Raw genomic sequence first — 23,417 nt, 5'->3', positions numbered from 1 at the left:
AGAGTTGAACTGAAGTGACTATGATGAAAAGATAACATATGGTCAATAGAGTACTGCACATAAACTCTCTATAACATTTTAACTATATAATGGATAAAATAATATGCTCTTTATTTATAAGTATTTACTGGACAAGCATTATGTTAACAGAATATACTTATCTGATAATTCAATACTGTATATTAAATGTTGAATCAAAAATAAAAAAAGAAATTAAACAGGGTAAATCTGGGGCAAGCTTAGTCCATGATGCGTGGTGGTAAAAGTTGAGAGGTTTAGTTGTGGTATTGGTGATCTCTTTCTTCAACAGAATTTCATCCTCTGCTGCCAAAATCTTGCACTGAAGCCAGGATGCCCCCATACTTCTCAACTGTACAGATTTTTGCAGAATGTCCAGATTTTTGCTTCATATTTTTGGTCTGTTTCTTGTACAGTTGTGGTTTTCTGGCAAATCATCAACAAATCCATTGAGGAATGGAGTCAGAAAATAGACAGATATTTGAGTTTCAGACTTCATACCTTCAAAAATGTATGTCAATGCAAAATGTGCTATTCTATCAACTTTCTATTAAGTGCAATATTTAAAAACTGTCCATCTTTTTTTGGCCTTTATCCCTCCCCCCCCATTATTTCTGGTTTTGTCCAGATTTTTTACTCTAAGAGGTTGGGAGGTATAATGCCACCCTCACCCCCCCTGCCCAGGTTGGAGAAATAAGGTGACTTCATGCAGTATAGTTTGAATTTCAAAGCCAGTCATGCTGTAGTAAATTCTAAATACTGGAATGACATGAGCTATTGCAAGTGAGAAACACACCTCAGGCAGACAGCTGTGTGATAAGAAGAAAGCAGTTGCAGAAAACAGAGATGAACTGAAACTGACAGGGAGATTAATGGCAAACTGAAAACCCAAAGTCCGTGCCTGTATAGTTCACTACTCCTCTGATCTCTTCATAGCCACAAAACCTAATTAAAGCCAATTACCAAATATTCAGAAATACTGCCACTAAGTTAATATGCTCAGACTAGATAGAACCAACAAAAAGCAGGTAGAGCTGCTGTTTTCTACAGAAAAGTTTTAGATCTCTTCATTTACCATAGTATTATACCCACTTTCAACAACAGTGAACTTCTCATCTTGCTCTTCAAACTGAATACTCACAAATCTCTGGCCATCATAAGTCCGTACATACCACCTGGTTAACAACATTCTCATCCTGGAACAGATGCTCTCCTTGATCTCTGCAATAAACCAAATCTCATATCAAGGATGTCCGAGTGATGGAACTGTTGCTTCTGAATGAAACTGTCTGTAAATTATGAAACAATGCAAATGCTGTTTGTATAATGGAGCCTTTTTCCCAGGCCTCTGGTAAAAAAGGGCACTGCTCAGCCAGACTTTTCCAGTAAACAAATGCCAATCAATCGATAAATAAGACACTATAACACGGATGTGATATAATACCTTTTGTTGGAAAAACATAGATTTTTCAATCACTGAAGCTTTTAGGCTAAAAGGAGTCCTTCATTATGAGTTAAGTTACTGATTATAGATATAGTAAATATCCACTTCTGTCTAGAAAGGGAAGTACATAATTTTGTTATATTGGCTAAAAAATACACTTTAAAAATGTCAATATGGAAAAAAGTGTGCAGCTCAGATTCTTAGTATAACAGCTACACCACAGAAAAAGTGACTGTGTATGAGTGTGGGAACCTGAAACTTTAGGTTATAAACTGCCATCAAGCTAATCATTCTCCCTGCAGGTTATTAAAGTTCAGTGTTCATTTAGCAGAGAAAAATAACAGCTGAATACACTGCTCTGACACTTAATGAGAAAATAAATAATTTTGGAAGTCAACAATGAGAAAATAAATCATAATACAAGACAAGCAGAAAGATTAGCTAAATCCAGAGAAGGAACATAAAAATATATAATATGTCATTTGTTTGTCTAAAGAAACAAGTTTTTGAGATACTTGTTTTGGTTAACAGAAAATGTGAATTTGCAGGAATGTCCAGGTCATAGTGAAGTGATGTGTTTTGAAAAGATAGGGACTACCAAGAGACTGAGATATTAGGTTAGAATGTATGTATGTGAAATGCATGGATGTTGTATGTAGTAAGTACACACTATATAGGCTGTGGTTTAGCTAACAGAACAGAGAGAGGGAGAGAGAAGAAAAATGTGGGAAAATGTTGGAGAGAAGCAAAAATATGGGACAAACTTAGAGAGTTTAGGGTCTCACCTTGGGATTAGAACAGAATAAAGGTGAAGCACTGACTTAATATGCCAAGAAAAAGTAGGAAGCAAGTACAAGTATAGTAACCTAAAACTCCAGCTGGGAGTGATCTGACTTATTTATGCTAGAGGAATATCTGAAAGAATTTAGAGCAACCTTAGCTATGGGGATTTCAGTGGACTGTCTGTATTTACTAATATAAATTTGGGCTAATGCGTTCAAACAAAGCCACTTTAGCAGTGCTGATATGTAAAAAAAAAAAAACCTACAAAGAGGAATGATATAAGATTAAGTCATAAACAGTCTCAAAATAAAAGGGGAAATGTTTCAGTTGCAGGAAAACAAGCCATTTTTCCAAGGTGTGCATAGTCCCAAATAGAGAGTAAAGATATGCCATAAGGGAATCTGTAGACCCAACACTGCCATGTGTGCTATTCAGTGTACCACAGCTGGAGGCTATATCATGGACTTAGCTGTTAATGTTGATTAATTATTTAAGATACTGTGTAAGTAGCAGCAACTCCAAGCAGACAGGGAGACAATGCTAGGAAGTTTGTCAGCACAATGACTGACAGGTGGCAGTGCAGGGTTGTGACTCATTGGAGCATCATTGTCAGTTACTAATTAATCTCCTCCAGTTATTAAGAAAAAAATCATATTTAGAAGATTGTGGTAGAGTAGAAGTTTCTATTGTTGCACACCATAGGAAGTTACAGGTACTAGAAATAAGAAAGTACTCTTGCTAGTACAGTTCTAAGCTTGTTTCATTAATGAAAGGACCATTTGGAGAATAGAAATCAGTCAGGAGTAATAAATAAGCAAGGTGTCTAAGTTTACCCAATGTGCTGTAGATGTCAGAAAGAAGAAGATGTGTAATATATGTTTTCTGTATCAATCCACAATAAGCTAAACAGATACCCTACTGATTTTTCAGGGCAGCCACGTTAAGCAAAAATAGTATTTAGATGTTAGTTTTAGATTTTGCAACAAAAAAATTGTTTGTTGTGATAATTGTATGTTGACTTTATGAACTAATAACAACTTTATCAGAAATTGATTAACTTACGGCATTCTTCTCCATCATTAGATCACCAAAAATTCTGAAACCGGAGGAAAGTCACTTGAGCTTAATAAAGATTTTATAATCCTAAAATGTCTGACTGCGGAATTCAATTTATGCTATGCTAGTCTGGGTCCGTGGCACACAGGGATTAAGCACATATTGCAACTCTGGTATCTGGGGCTTGATTAGTGGTCCTAGCACTGGGAGAGCCACGCAGGGAGGGGGAGGGTTAGGAACACTTTGGTGCTCACTGGGTAGGTGTAATTACCCTGGTGGATGCTGGGGAAACCACCTGACATGCTTTGGGAGATCAGGTCTGCATGAAGGGAATGCCCTTTGCATAACTGTGTGGGCATTCTTCACAGTCATCCCATTTTGCATTCCTACCACTGCATTAATGCCGAGTGCATACAGAGATAATATGGCTACATATAGGAAAAAAATCATGAACCACCAATGATAGCTGTTCAACTGACCTTTCCTAGATGATCCTTGCTGCAGTGATGAGAAACAAATTGGATAACTGGATGGGAGGGGCTGATTATCGACAGCAGCCTGTAGGAGACAGAATACAGGGATAGGGCCTTGAGGTGGTGTGCATAGGACATGATGCTTGTACCCTGTATTCTTTTATTGAGGAACCTCTGTGAACATTCCAATTCTTGGATATGCCTGGTTAGGTACATACCAAAGGGGGCATAGTACTCTATGATAGGTCTGATGAATGCAGACTACAATGGAACAATGATTTCCTTGGACCCAGATGCTATACCTTTGTTTGTAAGTTGTACAGCATAGAATGATTTCCTCACTACTTTAGGCAAGTGATGGTCAAAGGCTAGATTACTATCTGTGTGTCCCCAAGTCCCTGACTACTGGGTTAACTCTTAAGGGGTGTGTTATCAATAATGATAGTTACCAGGGAGGAATTACTTCCTGAAGTATACTATTATGCATTCCTTGGCATTTAGATTTAGTCCATAGCCCTGACATCCATGCCAGTCCTTTCTGGAGAATATTTGTGTCAGTGTGAGATTCCATAACAGCTCCTAATTTCTAATTATCTTCAAATTTAGTCAGCCAGAGGCAAATGGCACTGGCTGTGACTTCAGAGAAGTGAATACCAAAAAGAAGCAGTCTCAAGACTGATCCCTGAGGGATTCCACTTGTGACCTGCCTCTATGTAGAGGTGAACTCCCCAATTCTAACTTCCTGTGTCCTGTCTATGAGCCAATTGACTGTCCACTGGGTGACATAAATGTTTGTACCTAACATGGTGAGTTTGTCAACAATGCCTGAGTGGGGTATTGTCAAATGCTTTGGGCAAGTCAAGGTCGATGGTGTGAACCATTTTTCCCTTATCCATTGCTTTGGTGACCTTCTCAAAGAAGTCCACCAGGTTGAATAGACATGACCTGCCCTTGACACAAAATTGGGTTGGATTCAGTGTCTGGAGGTTTACTATATCATTATTGATCATTTCCATGATGATTCTTTCCATTGCTTTGTACAGTATATGAAACTAGTGAGACTTCTGGGTCTGTAGTTCCCAGGGTCTGTAGAGGGCCCACCTTTGTACACAGGGATGACTGTTGCTGTTCTGCATTCATGAGACATGAAGCCTGTTTGGAGGCTACAATTAATTAGCAGTTCCAGAGAACCTGATAGGTCATGTTTCATGCTATTTAGAAGGCATCTTGGATATTATCTGGGCCCATTGATGCAGTGTTCTTGGGCTTGGAGACAGCATTAAGAACCTGTTCTCTAAGGATAGACGGGCAAGCTATATTTGATGGTATTTCATGAGGGAAGGTTGAGGGTGAGAGAGTGGTAAAGTTGGAGATGAATTTGTTGGCCAAAAGGTTTGCTATATCTTCTGAATTTTTTTAATTTCTCCAAGTCTTATGGGTTTCTAATACCATGACGGGAATGGACCCCATTCCTTAGTCAAAGTATGATTAAAGTTCATGAAATTAGTATTGTTTCAATCTTTGATGTTAGCCAGAAGTGTTCTTTGCAGCACCCACAGTGTGCCCACTAATGACTCCTCCTGCAATTCTTATGGAGTTACATGTATTGGTGACCTATCTAAATATGTACCCTTTGGTATGTACCTAGGATCAAGGGACTCAAACAGATGCTATACGCTGCTCTGTTAAAAAAAACTCCAGCTCTACTCAGTTGCATACCGCCTACTTCGAGGCAATCTATGCCTGACATATAAAGCTATGTCCAACCCAGAATTAATGGACATGCTCCACCTCAATAAATCTAAATCCCTTAGAGCCACGCGCTTGAGGGACCTGAACCTCAGCACAGAAATAAATAGAACATGCTGGAGGGACAGATTCATAACCCAGAGGCTCCCTTCGTTCTGGAATAGAATTCCAATTCATGTTAAGCAGAGCACCTCACTGACTCTCTTCAAGAAGAATCTTGATGAGTGAATGGGGGATCATAGGTTTGTCCCGGGGATTACTTCCGTGTCACTATTAGACAGAGGCACAGTAAACTAAACTTTAAAAAGGGCACAGTATACTCAAATCAAGGGGTGACGTAAGCCAAACACAATCGGGCTAGGCTTATAAATGCCCCAGGGCAAATAGCCTAGTATGAACATATGAACCTATGATTGTAGATTATTTTTTATAAAAAAACAAGTAATCTCCTTGGTATCACCGAAGTCTCAAAACAACCCACTAAAGTGTAGTGGGACTAAAAACAAAACCGTGCAAGAAACTTCTCTTTGTGGAAGATTTTCAGTCCATATATTTCTAGTTAATCACTGTATATTAATCAGATCAGACAATAGTAGTAGAAGTAGCAAACGTAAACTCATCTTAAGTCAAAACAAAACAAAAAGTAATAATAGAAAATATGTAATTGTACAGCATTACTAAGTATTCAAAAGTAATACAAGCAAGGCAGGCAGTCTGTTTCCAGTCAAAAATCCTTTAAGTACACAGACAAGCGATCCAATTAAAACAAAAAGAGTAATAATTTCCTCACAAGCTTTCTAAATATATATATTCATTTTATCAGGCATGGGAGTGGTTTATTGTGCTGTAAAACAAAATGTTATTGGTTTGTTTGTTTGTGTCTTTCAGCTTTTCCCGGTTAGGGGTCGCCACAGCGGAACTCCGGTCCGTTAATGATTGGTAGTTGATTTTTACATGCAGAGTTACCAGCCCTGACACACAACCTTCAACGAAGGTATGCCCATTCATGCATGTCTCCACGCAGAAGACGCTCTAGCTGAGAATCGAACCGGACAGCGTCTTACTGTGAGGCGACAACGCTACTGCAGCACCACCACCGCGGGTACACATATTAAATTCACATCCCTTCCCCCATCAGTGTGACATTCGAGCTGGTCCTGCCCTACTTAGTAGTTGTCATAATAATATATAATCTGTATGTACTTTAAATAAAATTATATAATGATGTGGTACCTCTTATTTAACCAAATTAAGTAGATTATTAAGTCTGTGATTTTATCCAAGATAATATACTTTATGGCTGGAAATTTATTTTATTTATTTTACATTTGTTTACCGGGCTAGTCTAACTGGATATATTTCCATTTTCAGTAGAGGCCCGGGGAGAAAAGCTCCAAAATAGCATAAAGAATTTAAACAACAATACTATCACAAAGTAATAGGAAGATTTAGCAAAAAATACCAAGATATAGTATTAAAGAGCAGAGATTAAATTAAATAAAAAAAACTAAATAACTAAATAAAAAAATAAATTTACATACTGGATAAAACAAGTCTTTTTACAGTATCACACATGAGGTAGTTTATAATACAGAAATTTATTTGTACAGAGGGATAATATAATTTTAGTAGTTACAGTTACTGCTTTGGGGAGATAAGCAATGTAGATTTAGTTTTAGTACAAACGTGGGGAATAAAAATAGAGAAAGAAGATGTGGCATCAGAAGTTAGTCAGGGTTGCTACCGGAGCATAACCAGTGTGTTTTGAGGTGTCTTTTAAGCTTTTGTTTAAATAGTGTAAGAGAAGGAAGTAGAGTTAGTTCACTAGGTAATAAGTTCCAGTTTTTTCCAGCAGTGTTGCAGAATATATCAGCCTTAGTTCATTTGGCAATCAAAAAATATATATAAATATATACATATACATTTTGCATGTAAAAATCAATTTCTATTTTCATAACCTATTGTTAACAAAGATCGCTTTTGCCCTTCTAGACTTCTTCAGGTCTGTGTACAAGAACCCAAAAAAACTATATAATTGTATAATTAGTTAGTATTGTTATTACAAATCATTTTGAATAAAGTGGAAAAAAGAACCAGAAAAAAATTAAAATAAGAAAAAATGTATGTATGATGATGGAAACAAAACATACACTTAAATTTCAACTGATTTAAAATGGTATTTAAAACCAATTTGTAGAATAAAATAAAATAAAATACAATTAGTCATGTAAACAATGTGGCAATTTTCTAAGTTCCAGTGCACTTTTAATTGAACAGTAGTAGTTTAGTCCAAGCTTCCTAAAAGAGTTCAGCTTTAATTGCCACATGAGTTTGTTTCTCCAGAATATTTGGGATGTCTCCTTCAAGATCACCCATGTCTATGCGATCCAGGATCTGGAACTTAAAACCTGTGTGTCTTTTATGAAGCAAAAGGTGTTTGGCTAGTGCATTATTTTTACATCCAGAACAGATTTCTGACAGATGGCATGAAATCCTACGCTTGAGTTTATTTACAGTCTTGCCCACATAGAATGCATCACATTCATTGCACTGTGCCCTGTAAATTACTTTTTTAGTGTTAGTCACCCCCTGCACTGGTTTTAATGATCTTCTTTAAATAAGGGCAATAAAAACTATCACCTTGCTGTATAAATATACAAAATGTGCAATTAGTTTCACATCTTTTAGTGCTTTTCTCACATGGTCCAGGTTTAAATTCAACAAAAATTCTAATGTTCCTGGCCTTCCTATAAACAAATGATGGGGTTTCACCTAAGATGTTAATCAGAAAAGGGTTTCCTGTGACAATGTCCCAGTTTTCTTCAATAATATTTTTGATACTGTGATAATCCAAAGTGTATGTCAGGATGCAGCTATTTTTGTATTTGTTATTCTCTGTGGAATTGCTTAACATTTTTCTACTGGGGAGGTTGATTGAAGGTGCTTCAGTCCTTTTCAGTTCTATAATGAGCTCCAGGATGTATTTTTAACATCTGACTTTCATAGCCTCTCACTAGAAAATCATTCTCTAAGTTGTTCAGGTTTCTCAAAAATGGTTCCATCTCTGTAGTAATTCGAGCTAATCTATAGCCTTGGGACTTCACTACATTATACTTGGTTTTTGTAGGATGTAGACAGCAGCCTGTAGGAGACAGAATACAGGGATAGGGCCTTGAGGTGGTGTGCATAGGACATGATGCTTACACCCTGTAATCTTTTAGTGAGGAACCTCTGTGGACATTCCAATTGTTGTAAATAGCATGTGATATGCTGCATGTAATCTGTGTTGTCATCCATGGTAAATAACTCATAAAATCTGTTATCCTCTAGCATGTTCTCTATCTTTTGGTTGTAGCTAGTGGTATCAGTCACAAGTATACCTCCCCCTTGTCTGCCTTCATTACACGCCTGGATTTATCATTGCCTAGCTCAAGCAATGCTTTTCTTTCTCCCTGTGTTAAGTTATAAAGTTTTTTCTTAGGAAGTTTTTTAAGAAGACATAAAAAGAGCATATGATTTATGGAACACTAATCTTACCACATTATGGGAAGAAAAACTTATCACTGAAAATCTTTATAATTATTTATGGAGCCCATGCCCATGTTTACCTTACTTATTTGGAATACCAAAGCCACACAAGAACAGAGAAGACCCACCTTATAGACCGCTGGTAGCAAGTGGAGGTTCCCTTACTGAAGCCACAGCCATTTACCTTGATTACTTGCTGAAACCTCTAGCAGAAAAGAATAAGTCATACATAAGAGATTCAATGGATTTTTTGAAGAAAATAATAAACATTACAGTAGAAGCTGACAGTATTTTGATAACTATTGATTTGGAATCCTTGTACACAGTGCTCCCTCACAATTACTGTATAACAGCGACTATGGAGTCTTTTAAGAAACATAATCAGGGTACACAGGCACAATTGCAAAAGTTAAGCAAGCTCATTAATCTTGTACTGGACTTCAATTTCTTTACTTCCAATGGCAAACACTAAAAACAAAAAATTGGCATAGCAATGAGGGCTGCCATGACTCCCAGCATAGCTAACAGCCCTGAGCAAATGAGAGGAAGACTTTGTGTTAAACACAGATTACATGCAGCATATATCACATGCTATTTACATTTTATTGATGGTGTCTTTATTGTGTGGGAAGGTGACACCTTGCAGCTTGGAGATTTTATCACTTACCTCACTCAAACAACCCCCTTCCTGAAATTTACCTCTTACCATAGCTGTACTTCAACAACTTTCTTAGATATGCAGATTTCCAAGGACACCAACAATAACAGAATCACCACTGATCTATTCAGAAAACCAACGAGGGTTAACTTATTACTCCACAGTAAAAGTCTACATCCTACAAAAACCAAGTATAATGTAATGAAATCCCAAGGCTATAGATTAGCTCAAATTACCACAACAATGGAACCATTTTTGAGGAACCTGAACAACTTAGAAAATGATTTTTTAGTGAGAGGCTATGAACGTCAGATGTTAAAAAACATCCTGGAACCCATTATAGACCTGAAAAGGACTGAAGCACCTTCACTCAACCTCTCCAGTAGAAAAAAAGTAATTCCACAGAGAATAACAAATGCAAAAATAGCAGCATCTTGACATACACTTTGGATTATCACAGTATCAAAAATATTATTGAAGAAAACTGGGACATTGTCACAGGAAACTGTTTTCTGATTAACATCTTAGGTGAAGCCCCATCATTTGTTTATAGGAAGACCAGGAACATTAGAAGTTTTGTTGAATTTAAACCTAGACCATGTGAGAAAAGCACTAAAAGATGTGAAATTAATTGTACATCATGTATATTTATACAGCAAGGTGATAGTTTTTATTGTCCTTATTTAAAGATGATCATTAAAACCAGGGCAAGGGGGTGACTGTAACACTAAAAAAGTAATTTACAGGGCACAGTGCAATGAATGTGATGCATTCGATGTGGGCAAGACTGTAAATAAACTCGAGCGTAGGATTTCATGTCATCTGTCAGAAATCCGCTCTGGATGTAAAAATAATGCACTAGCCAAACACCTTTCTCTTCATAAAAGATGCACAGATTTTAAGTTCCAGATCCTGGATCGCATAGACATGGTTGATCTTGAAGGAGACATCCTGAATATTCTGGAGAAACATGAACTCATTTGGCAATTAAAGCTGAACTCTTTTAGGAAGCCTGGACTAAACTACTACTGCTCAATTAAAAGTGCACTGGAACTTAGAAAATTGCCACATTGTTTACATGACTAATTGTATTTTATTTTATTCTACAAATTGGTTTTAAATACCATTTTAAATCAGTTGAAATTTAAGTGTATATTTTGTTTCCATCATCATACATGCATGTTTTCTTATTTTTATTTTTTTCTGGTTCTTTTTTCCACTTTATTCGAAATGACGTGTAATAGCAATACTAACTAATTATACAATTATATAGGTTTTTAGGGTTCTTGTACACAGACCTGAAGAAGTCTAGAAGGACGAAAGCGATCTTTGTTAACAATAGGTTATGAAAATAGAAATTGATTTTACATGCAAAATGTATATGTATATATTTATATATATTTTTGATTGCCAAATGAACTAACGTTGATATATTTCCAGCCATGTAGTATATTATCTTGGATAAAATCACAGACTTAATAATCTACTTAATAATTTGGTTAAATAAGAGGTACCACATCATTATATAATTTTATTTAAAGTACATAAGGGTTATATATTATTATGACAGCTACTAAGTAGGGCAGGACCAGCTCGAATGTCACACTGATGGGGGAAGGGGTGTGAATTTAACATGTGTACCAATAACACTTTGTTTTACAGCACATAAAAACCACTCCCATGCCTGATAAAAATATAAAAAGTATATATATATATATATATATATATATATATATATATATTTAGAAAGCTTGTGAGGAAATTATTACTCTATTTTTGTTTTACTTGGATCGCTCTTCTGTGTACTTAATAAAGGATTTTCGACTGGAAACAGACTGCCTGCCTCGCTTGGATTACTTTTGAATACTTGGTAATGCTGTACAATTATATATTTTCTATTATTACTTTGTTTTGTTTTGACTTAAGACGAGTTTATGTTTGCTACTTTTACTACTATTGTCTGATCTGATATACAGTGATTAACTAGAAATATATGGACTGAAAATCTTCCACACAGAGAAGTTTCTTACACTGTTTAGATTCTTTTTTATAAGACTTATTGCTCCTACTACTACTGGAGCTCTCTGGGTATCTTTCTTCCAAATTGCTCTCATTTCTGCCTGCAAATTCTGATATTTTATGACTTTGTGTGTCTCTTTACACAAGACACTGTAGTCACTGGGTGCAGCAATTTCGATGATCAATGCAACTTTTGTCTTCTTTTCGTGGATCACTATATCTAGTTTTCTCACATCTATCTTTTGAACTGTTGGTAATGGATGATCTCATGTGATGTAGACTTCATCATTTTCTGTAATGCTTTGTGGCTCATGTTTTCAGTGTTTTTCAGCTACATCACTATTATGATGTTTGCACAATTCCTAGTGCATCAGTCTTGCCACATTATTATGCCTTTCTGTATATAGTTCTTCTGCCATTAGTATGTCATGACCAGCAGCAAGGTTTGCAACTGTTTCCAGTTCTGTTTTACAAAGCCTACATTTGTCTGTTTCTCCTACATGTTCAATGGACTTTGTTGTTAGCCAACGTGTATGTAGTCCACTATCTTAGAATGCCAATATTAACCTTTCATCTTTTGGTTTGAATTGGCCTCTGCTTAACCATTCCTGTGTTCGACCCTGATCTAAATGAGATTGTTCCAGGCATTTTCTAATATATTTATGCATTTTCCACTTTTCTTGCTTTCTCATCTGATCCTTCACCTTATATTCTTTCTTTTGTTTTTTGGCACATTCAGTTGCTGCCTGATTTTTATCTACTTCTGGTTTGACTTCCATTCCCGCTTCGATGCCAATAGGCTTCTGCTAGACTAAGCAGGGAAGTCAGCTTAGATTTATTCTCCTCATGTTTCAAAACTTTCACTATGTTTGGGTCTTATGAGGTCAGCAAATATGTATGCAGTCCCACAATTGCAGATCTATACATGTAATCAATTTCAAGTTGGCCCATACCTCCTTCGGAACGGGGACTATATAATATTGGTATGTACTGATTTTTATAAATAATTTGATGAGCATGAAGCATCATCTTACTTGTTTTTCTGTCTAATCTATCCAGCACCTTTTGGGACCAGTCAATCACACCAAAACTAAGTTAGGACAGGAAGAGTAAATTGGTTTATAGCTTGAACTTTGTTCCTAGATGTCAACGCTGTTTTCAGGATTAATTTAAGTCTTCTAAAATATTCCTTACTGAGTTATATTCACATCTGTTCTTGTTTTATTGTTGATCCTTCATCAATTCCCAAATATTTGTACACTCCCTTTTGCTCAAGTTCTTTTATATCACATTCCTGTCCCAAACTGATGTTTTCTTGGTGCTGCAGCTTTCCTGCTTTAAGGGTTGCTTTTGCACATTTATTAAGACAAATGATATTTGTCTATCATCTGAAAAAGTTTTGACAACTGGCAGTTTTGCTTTCAGTTCCTCATCTGATGAGCTGTACAGTTTTAAATAATCTACAAAGAGAAGATGAGAAGTCTTTACACTTTTTTGCTTTCTGTGAGCCAAATTATAGCCATGAACTAATCTGTTAAGCAGACAGCTTAATGGGTTAAGGGCAAGGCAGAAAGAGCAGCAGTAACAAAAGGTCACCGTGGAATATCCCCTTGAATTTTTATCCCTGGACTAATAATTTGTCCTTTTTCATGATTTAACGTCAACATGGTTTCCACTGTCTCTTGGTTGCTGTGATGTAGTTTATCAGTGTAAGGTGTATCTTATACATTTTTAAGTGCTCTTTTATCCATGAATGCAGGATACTGTCAAATGCTTTTTTGTAGTCAAGCCATGCTTAGATTATTCCCCTTTTTACAGTTCTCATCTATGACTTTATTTAATAAATGATCCTTTGTTCTATATGGCTTTCTTTTATTTCTCTTTTGTTCTATTGCTGTAATTGAATCTTCTCCTATATGACTATAAACTCTATTGGCATCAGTTCCAGTGTATAGTTTATACTTCGGAAGGCAAGTTATTAGCCTATCGTTTTTAGGGCAGCTTGCAGGTTCGCTCTTAAGTAGGAGCATTGTTTTTCCTGTTAGCCAGGCTGGTGTCTGTTCAGGGTGTGCATATCAACAGTTCTTACTCATGCCTAAATCTTTGTGCAAATATGTTAATACTTTCATCCAGAAATTAGGTACTGCATCTGGCATGGGGTTTTCCAATTAGAGGCTTTTCTCAACTTTGTTTCACTCTCTCTGGCTGTTACTTCATCCTATTTCATATCCTGTACATTTGAACTTCTTATTCTTTCTTTCACTACTTCTATCCATTTAGCATCTTTATTATGTTCCACAGGATCTTCATAGATAACTTCTCCAAAATGTATCTAGGTCTTCTGTTTTTGGTGGTCTTGCAAGTCCTTTTACCTTGTTTCCCAATTCTCTATAAAACTTATTGGGTCAACAATAAATTGCTTATGTTGTACTTTTTCTTTATATTTATCTGTGTAGTTTCTATTTTTTTCTGCCTGTGCTGTTTTTAGTTTATTTGCAATAGTGCACGATAAATCCTGATCTGTTACAGTACTGCACCTTGCTTTTATCACGTCTGTCTTTCTCAGTATTTTTGTTGATCTGTTTCCTCTTCTATACTCTTCTAACAGTGACACTTTTTGTCTTAATTGCTTTGTAGTTTTTTTATTTGATACTTCCATAAAGGCATTCAGTTTCTCCCTGTCCTTTCCTTTACTACCCTGCTTTCTTCTAGTAGGACTTTATCTGTTATTAATTTGGCTGCACAGTATTATCCCATTTACTTCTGTTATATCACATAAATCTCTATGGATATTCCTAATTACTTTGTTCATTTGTTTGCACACTTATAACTTTGTGGGTTTTATTGACCTTCTGCAGTCTATTTCTTTTATTGATCTTAATATACCGATCCATCTCTACTAAATCAAGTAGCTCTTCTCTTGGATCATTTTCTTCTAACTGAGGGCACATTCTTCATTCTCCAGTTCCTGTGGACATTCTGTAGAAAGTTTCAGAGCATCTTCCTGTGCCAAATTCTCTTCAGTTCCAACCTTTGTCATCTGTTGTTCTTTCATATGGGAACTGACTGACCTATCACTCAATGACATTGACTGTGTCAGAGTTGCCACAGTTTCCTGTTCTTTCCCTTGCTGTATAGCTTCAACTGAACATTTGTACTGGTTTCCTATGGGAGACTCCAAAGTATCTTCATATGTCAACTGATCAGATGCTTCCACCTCCACTGTTTTCTCCTTAATTTGGGTGTCCATTGGTCTATCCTGTAGTGTTATCAGAGTTAAATTTTCTATACTAAATCCTTCACTTTGCAGGTAATCCATAACCTCAGTTTCTATTTCTTTAACTTCTCCATTACTAACCCTTTTCAACTTTTCCTCTTTTTCTTATTTTTTTGTGTTGTAAATTTTTCCATATCCATATGTCTTTGCCTGTATTTCTCTTCAAATAACTTTGGTGCTGCTCTTTTTGCAATAATTAGTTTTGATTTCTCCTTTGCATAAATATTGCACCATATTAAATCTCTTTTTCTTTCCCATGGCCATATTTCTTCTTCAGATGTCTCCTGCTCCTCTTGTTTCTCCGTACTTGGGGGACTTGTTCCATCATGCAGTGATATAACCTGTGTTAGACACTTTCTACATTAAATCCTTCACTTCGCAAATATTCCATAATTTCAGCTTCTTTTTTTTTTTTTTTTTTTTTTTTTTTTAACTTCTGCTTGACTAATCTTCTGTTCTACATTCCCTCTTTGTGAGCTTATTTTTTATTGTGAAAATTTTCAATATTTGGATGCCTCTGCTTGTATTTCTCTTCAAATATTTTGGGTGCTGCTTTTTTGTGTTAATTAATTTGGCTTTCTCCTTTACATAAATATTGTACCATAATTAGTTATTTATTTAACATTTGTTTACCAGGAAAGTCCGACTTGGAACAAAGCCAATTTTCAGTGGAGGCCTGAGAAGAAACACTCTAGATGCATGTCTTCATAATGTGGGAGGAAAATGGAGTACCAAGAGAAAACCCACATGAACACAGGGAGGACATGCAGACTCCACACAGAAGGCACTCCAGCTGAGAAGTGAACCAGATAACCTCTTGCTGTGAGGTGACAATGCTACCACTGCACCATCCAAATATGTCATATATCATAATCATATAAGATCTGTTTCTTTCCCATGTCCATATTTCTTTTTTATACCCTTCAAACTTCTACAAATTTTGTTCTTTAAATTTTTGCACTTCCTTAGTCACTTTTTTGCAAATGGCACAAGGTTTCTTGGGCTATATAGTGTTTTTCATGGATCTGTTGTATTAATGAACACACATTTTTATTTGAAGCTTCTGACAGTTTTTCTTGTAGAAGTATTTTCTTTCCTCTAATTTGTCTCTTAATCTTTTCATATATCTTTTGTCTGGAAATTCTGGGATTTTTACATAATAGTAACAATACATAGTTTCTTTCTTATCCTCAGTAGTCCACTCTGTCGTCTGTATAGCTCTTTTTTGGCCTATCAGTTTTTGTGATTTTTGTGGACTGCTACTTCCTTCTACAACAGGGGAGGTCATCCTCCCCCCTGGGCCTGGCCTAGCCCCATTGTTTTTGTGATTTTCATAGTTCATAGGTTCATAGTTGTGTACTAGGCTAATGGCCCTGGAGCCTTTACAAGCCTAACCCGTAGGATTACCCTGGCATAATTTCACCCGACCTTAGTTCCCAGTGCCTCTGTCGAGTAGAGTCACTGGAGTGATCCCAGGGATTAATTTTCTATATAGCTTCATAGTTGAATAGATAATTTACATATGGAGCAATAACCCATCATAGGTTCATATATTAGTACTAAGCTAACTGCCCTTATGAGCCATTTTAATCCTAGCCAATTATCCCTTGTGAGACTCAAACCCTGCACCTTGTGTTTGCATGACAAACACCTTAACCATTAGGCCACCCATTTTTGTGGACTGCTACTTCCTTCTACAACAGGGGAGGTCATCCTCCCCCTGAGCCTGGCCTAGCCCCATTGTAGGAATATTTCTGTTGTCTTGAGGATTTTACACTGTCATTTTTTTTCCAGTCTGGTACCAGTACATCTACCAGGATTGGGCAATTTTTTATCCTGGGACTTGTGTACCCAGTTAGCTTTTTTTTATTTGTTTAACCTACTTCTGTCCATGACATATGCTATATAAAAATGCAGTCCATATATCAGTGTCATCTTGGTGAGATTTAAAAAAAAAAAAAAAAAAAAAAAAAATCAGGGTCCACCTTGAGAAGGTACTCACCAAGACATGGGGGATGACTTCAGTTCCAGCATTGCTTCTCTCCTTTTGCTGGTTTTTATCACCTCTCCATTCAGACCCTCAGTATAGATGGCTCCATTTACAATGAGCTCTGCACAAAACTGTGTATTGCCTTTGACATTGCGGACATAGCTAAAGAATGTCTTGTAGTTGCTCTTGGCCTGGGAGACCAACTGTACTTCAAAATTGGCTTTAGTAGACTTTATATGTCCAAGAGAATATCTCTTGTGCAGACACACTTCTTCTAAAGTAACCATTATACATTACTGATCTTCTCACGTTCCTCTATGTCTTATCTCAAGCACATATTTCTGTGGCCACAGCATACCTCTCCATACATATTTTCAGTTATATACCTCACTAACTCACCACTCGCAGAACTCCATCTATATCACATCCCACACTATCTTCTATATCCCTAGCCAAGGCTCTCCTTTCAATTACACAAGAATATATCACTCTCTCACTTCATTCTTTTACACTTGTCAACCCAACAATCATTATGCCATCACTACTTGAGTGCCTGTCTTCAATACACTCTTTGTATAAACATTTCCTTTAAAGTATGTGCATTACAGTAGAAATTCCAAAACTATATTTGTATAATTTTTATAAAGAGATTCACTTTAATGTATGTGTATTGCACACTACAATTAATTAACTCTTGATATGTTTTGATTATAACCTCATAAATGCATTTGATTTAATAAATGTTTTGTATATTAGCATAATAACTTTGTATGTAACCATGGAGCTTATCTCCCTGGGCCTTTAATGAAAATGAGTTTTAACTCCATATTGGGATTTCCCAATAAAAAATGCAAAATAAATAAAAACTGATATGATTGAGGTCTTGTTGGATTGTTAATGAATCTAAAGGGAAGTTTAAGGTGATTCTTACCTTGCAGTCATCTGTGAATTTTGTTAGCCAAAGTTTAATAGCATTTGCTAGTACTTTGGAGAAATAGGTTTCAAAGAGAAGAGGTTCTATTACACAACCTTGAGGGGATGCTGCTAATTACAGTTTTTTTTTGTTTTTTTTTTGGCGAGGATATCAAGTGTATTCTGTTCAATAGCCATTTAGCAAGCCAGTAAACTATAAAAAGGTTGATGTTCAGTTGGGCTCGCAAGCCAGTAAACTATAAAAAGGTTGATGTTTGGTTGGGCTTGCAAGCCAGTAAACTATAAAAAGGTTGATGATTGGTTGGGCTGGCTTACTTTCCATGCCAACATCTAGAGTGATATCAAGCATTTTGACTAAGTCCACATAAGTGTCATGGATAAGAAGGCCTTCATTTAGTGCCTTAGTGACTTTTCAAAGGATCTAACAGGATAAACAAGGCATGCTCTACCCCTGACAAAAGCTGAACTGCAAAGGTTCTGGAGTTTGCAGATCGTATATGTCTTAATTGATTAGTGTTTGAGAAATGAGCGCTATGGCTTTGCAAATAAGGTTAGTTAGAATGATGGGCCTCTAGTTACCTGAGGTAATGGAGGACTGTCCTTATTGTGGGGATGACTATGGCACTTCTGGGTTCTTCAGGTACATATCCTGTAGAGACATTATGAAAATGTTTAGGAGATGTTTGGCTAACTGATGTTTTAAGCTTATCTGGAGGTGTTACTTTTTGTTCTGGATAGGATGTCTGAAAAACTTGTCCAATATTAATGATGGGGACTTGGCCTGAGCTGGCATGGTCAGACTCACAGTATAGTAAGTGGAATGAAATTAGATTGAATTAATTAGCCAAGATGTTAGCTTTGAATTTTGGATTAGAGTGCTGACCATTAAAAGTAAGGTCAGAGCATGGCAGGGGCTGGAATTCAGAAATGCTAAGTGTGATGGGAAAGCCATAGCATGGAAGGTTCCCCATTTCTACTAGGCCTTCTAGAATCAGGGACTCCTCTGCCACTGAGGTTTTCCTGTCACTGGGGCAACAGCACAAAGGGGCAGTATCACAGGTAGACCTGTATGCTATTGTGACAGTTCAGGGGAGTGGCTGATACCGATTTGCCATGTGGTTTCCCCTTACAAAGTCCACTGCTCATCATCTAGTTGTCTTAGGGATTCAGAGAATCACTCATCTGAATAAAATTTTATTCTAGGAGGAATAAGTGATTGCCATGAAAACATGGTGATTATCCATACTCATTTATCCCTATGGGAGTACTCAAAGTGCATGTTAGTTTAACAAACACATTAAGATGGGGGTGTTAGTGCGTATGTGTGCTCATCTGTATGGTAATGAGTGAATCTGCATGAATGTGTGTGTTTTTTGGAGCATGCATGTAGGTAAATGAGTGAGTGTTCTGTGAGTGGGGGAGGCTTGAGTGTGTGATTGTGAAGGGGGTGCCTTTGCTAATGCAATGCATGGGCTGCCAGGGAGAACACTAAAGGTCTGATGCTGATGATGTTTGATTTAAAAAAACATGCTAATGAGCCGATAATGTTGTCTTTCTCATTGTGGCCATACATATTTCTGAATTATGTTTGCTCACAGTTGTGCTAATTGACCGACCCTTCAAGCATTTTCCTGAATCCTAGGGAGAGTATTATTGTGATATTTTTTGCAGATAACTATAAAACGGTTGCCAGTATGTGAATATTTTCATTTACCTTTTTTTCCTAGCATTTATGTAAATCACTGGCCTCTAGCCTTTCTTACTCGAAAGCTCTGAAGGTTTCAAGCCCTAATCATTAACTTTATATGGCTGTCCAGAAGCCCTTCAGTGGTTAGGGTGCATGGAAGATGCCCTAACGCTTTGAAGGATGGCCAGTTGTTATATCTGGGACAGATACAACCCCTTATAGCTTAGGCTACTGCATCAGTGATCTAATAATGAACATCTGTACCAGCAGGAATGCTTACTAAAGATAAAATGTAGGTTTATGTTATGTGAGTGTATATTAACTGGCACAGCAATGGAAAGAAACAGAACACAAGGATATTCATATATATTAGTAGCCAGAGACTGATTTTATTTATTTATGCTTTTTTGACTTGATGAGTCTCACTAAGCAAATGGGGATTAACAACAAACACATTATTGATTTATACAGAGTATTTGCTTATTTAAGTAGTATTTCTGTTCATGTGTCTATTGATTTTATTGCTATTTCTTTACATAGTCATAGTCAACTAATTCAGGTAGTTGCCGACAGTATATTACACGTGTGATACCTGCCAAAAGCCCCTGCTTAACCACATTCTGCTTGAGAAGGGATTATGGAGGTGGACTGCACAAAGGCACATACCACTGGTAAATAATTTTAGCCTTTTGACCCCATTCCTATCAGTACTTCTAAACTCCATAAGAAGAGAGTTAAGTCACTTTGTTCTGCTAGCTTAAAGGACTGCTGATGTTATTCTGTGCTGCATAATTTGAAATGCCCATTTCACTGTTCATTTCTGATAATCCAAAGACATTTCCAACTGATCAGAATGTGTAGCTGCCTGCAAGGGAAACAGTGCTGTGTTTTATAATAACAAACAGGTTGATGTGTTTCAGTTCCACACTGGTAACCAATGCCCAGACATTTTAGACTAACACGTGCTTTATTTCTTCTATAGGGAACCAGAGCAACAGAAAGACAGGCCTTATGATCAGGTGCCATCTGAAGAAGATGGCAAACATCTGAGCCATGAAACTCGGCCATTGCCACCACCGAACAAACCTAAATCACTTCCAAGATCTGACCATGAAGAAGCATAACAACCTGCTTGTTGCAGAAGAACAAGTGCTGCTGGACAAAAACTGTTTAACCCTGTTATGTCCCCATGAGATGGGCAGTCAAGTCGGGCAGACTTTTTTAATGTAGATTTGAAGACACTCCCTCCAAATACGTACATGCACCAATTTCATTTCTTTTCTACAGTGACCATTTTGGTTTCATTTACCGTCTTAAAATTGAATATGCAGGTTCTGTAATGTTTATATCATTTACCTTCTCCTCCTGTGGTTCAATTATGCTAGTCTCATTATCAAACAATATAAAAGACGACTGCTTTTGTCTATAGCTATTCATCTGGATGCAGCAGTATTACCAGCTACTATACACACCATGGGAAAAGTGAGGACATCATTTCAAACAATATCACGCTCAGTTTCTCCCTCAGCAAAGGATTTCTCTCAGCTGCACCTTTTTGTCATTGACGGTTGTTACCACTCATTTCCTAGAAGGAAAAACAGCTGAAGAGCAAGCAACTAAACCTTCTCTTCCTTCAACAGATGAAAATCTTTCACCTTGTTGTGTCTGTGACCCACTACCAGTATCTGTATTATGGCAAGACTGTTTGCAGAGCAGCAGTGGATCAAATAATACGTAGGAATTGTTTTCATATTTCATGACTATGAAATGAAGAGCAAGAAAAATAACCAGTAATTGTCATATATTTTAGCACTGATGGCTATTTTTCTTAAGTCATAGATTTAGGATTTTTCATTTTTTGCTCAGAAATCTATATAGTGTGTCTGTTAACACAGACTAAGTTAATAGCCATCTGACCTTTGGATTTGTTCTGTACTGTGACTGCAGCAGCTTGTTAGGTGAGAGCACAATAATTCCATAGTCTTATGTTTGCAGGTTTAAGTGATTTTCAATTTTTGCCTATTTTAAGATTCAGAAATTAATTAAATGCAGAAGAAGCTCCCACAATGTTTCAGATAACACAGGTGCAGACACACGCTAACATCTTTTGCTGCCAGCATGAACCACAATATGAGTTATGATGATTAATATGTTTTGTTGGCCTCTTTCTTCAGTGAAGTGACTGGAAGTGGCATTAACTAGCTGAATGGAAACTACTGCACAACCATGAAAGAAAATGCCCCCCATGATAGGGTCATGGTAATGAATATAATGTCTAGCACAAACGACCCTGCATTGTGCCATGCCAATAGAGGACTGTCATTGATGTTGAGGTTATGAACTGCAGTGAAAGCCCTAGCAGCATCATTGAATCCTGTATTAAATTGGTCCACACCATTCAGTGCAGTGAGGCAGTGATTGATGGGGCTTTGTTACTGACTACAGGCTGAATCCTATTTGTCCTACATGGACAGTCTGACCCAGATGGGAGTCACTTAACTGCTTTACATCACTGAGAGCGACTCTGAGGAAGGACCTCTGCTCTCAATCTGCCTACCCTTTTGTTAAAAAAAAATTGAAGCGTGTACCACTTAAGGCAGAAGTTTGAACTGAAAAGGTACAGAACGGAAAATGTTAGTAAAGGTAAAAGAGAAAGAGTTATTCAAATTTACATTTGTACAAGCACAGATCAGTCACAAGTTGATTTCTTTGACCAGTTTGTGCTGCCATAGACTATTGTGTGTTTTTATGTATCTGCCCAGCTGGAAATGCAGTTTTTAATGTGATTCTTTCTACTGTTTGTATTTGTTTTTATATGCAAAAATCAAAATGCTGGAAGGTAAAGAAGGTAGACTTGGAGGATTTATTAGCGAAGTCTGTCTTTTGATACCTTTGATCCCAAGCCAGCCAGGTCTCCGCTTTATAATGTGGCTTTTTATTTAATGAATATGAGAAATGTGCTGTAGTTTCTCTTTAGCATAGATGTTTAACATAAGCATTAAAGTCTGAAAAGGCCAGAGGCAGGTATGGCTCAAGTAGCACTGCTTCTGCCTAACAGACTTCAAAGTTTGTCATAATGTTTTTAACACCATTTTTGTACACTATAGGATTATTTTGTGCCTGTTTTACTTATTTTCTGCTCTTTCCACTGAGGCTGATGTCGATTATAACATTCTTTAAAATATTAAAGTTGAACTAAATGGATTTTTTTTCTCTGATCTGTTCTGTTTTTTTTTCTTTTCTTAAACCTCTCAGGGCTGTTAATGCCAAATCACTGGTCATACCTGTCAACCTGTTAGAGCAAGAAATCTGAACAAAGCCATCAATAGTGGGGGGGGGGCAAAAGCCCCAAAATAGGAACACTTTTTAAATATTGCTCTTACAAACTTAGAAAATTGATATAATAGGTTTTGCATTAGTATGAATTTTCTGAAGAGTATGAAGTCTGAAACTCAAATGTGTTTCATTATATTCTGACTTCAACCCTCAATAATTTGCCAATGGTTTGTCAGAAAACCACAATTTCATGAGAAACGGGCCAAAAATATGAGGCAAAAATCTGGACATTCTGCTAAAATCTGTTCAGTTGAGAGGTATGCCACTTGACTTTTGTGTCACATGTAGACGACTTCAAATGAGGGCTCTTTCTCATAGCCGGCTTTAGGCACCAGCGAACCCTGCGATCGCTGGGGGCCCCCTGTTCCTGGGGGGTCCCCAGCCACAGCAATTCATCTTAAATTGATATATTTTATATCACATATGTCAAACCAACAAAAGCTAGTACAGCAATCCTATATACTTA

At 36.8% G+C, this 23,417-nt stretch overlaps 1 protein-coding gene across 3 annotated transcripts in view; it reads left to right on the top strand.

The window, feature by feature from the left end:
* GPA33 (glycoprotein A33) overlaps nt 1-22,819 on the top strand; it is a 652,415-nt gene extending 629,596 nt beyond the window's left edge. For all 3 annotated transcript variants that reach the window (XM_044073096.1, XM_044073097.1, XM_044073095.1), the window contains exon 7: nt 20,598-22,819. In XM_044073096.1, the coding sequence (XP_043929031.1) occupies nt 20,598-20,739 (142 nt within the window). In that variant the 3' untranslated portion in view covers nt 20,740-22,819. The remainder of the gene's footprint in view (nt 1-20,597) is intronic.
* The last annotated feature ends 598 nt before the right edge of the window (nt 22,820-23,417 follow it).

Source organism: Protopterus annectens, chromosome 5.part1, assembly GCF_019279795.1.
Source record: "Protopterus annectens isolate FY-2018-M chromosome 5.part1, PAN1.0, whole genome shotgun sequence".
Classification (NCBI taxonomy): Eukaryota; Metazoa; Chordata; order Ceratodontiformes; family Protopteridae; genus Protopterus; species Protopterus annectens.
Note: the sequence above shows the minus strand (reverse complement) of the source record. Positions and strands in the feature narration are given on the sequence as shown.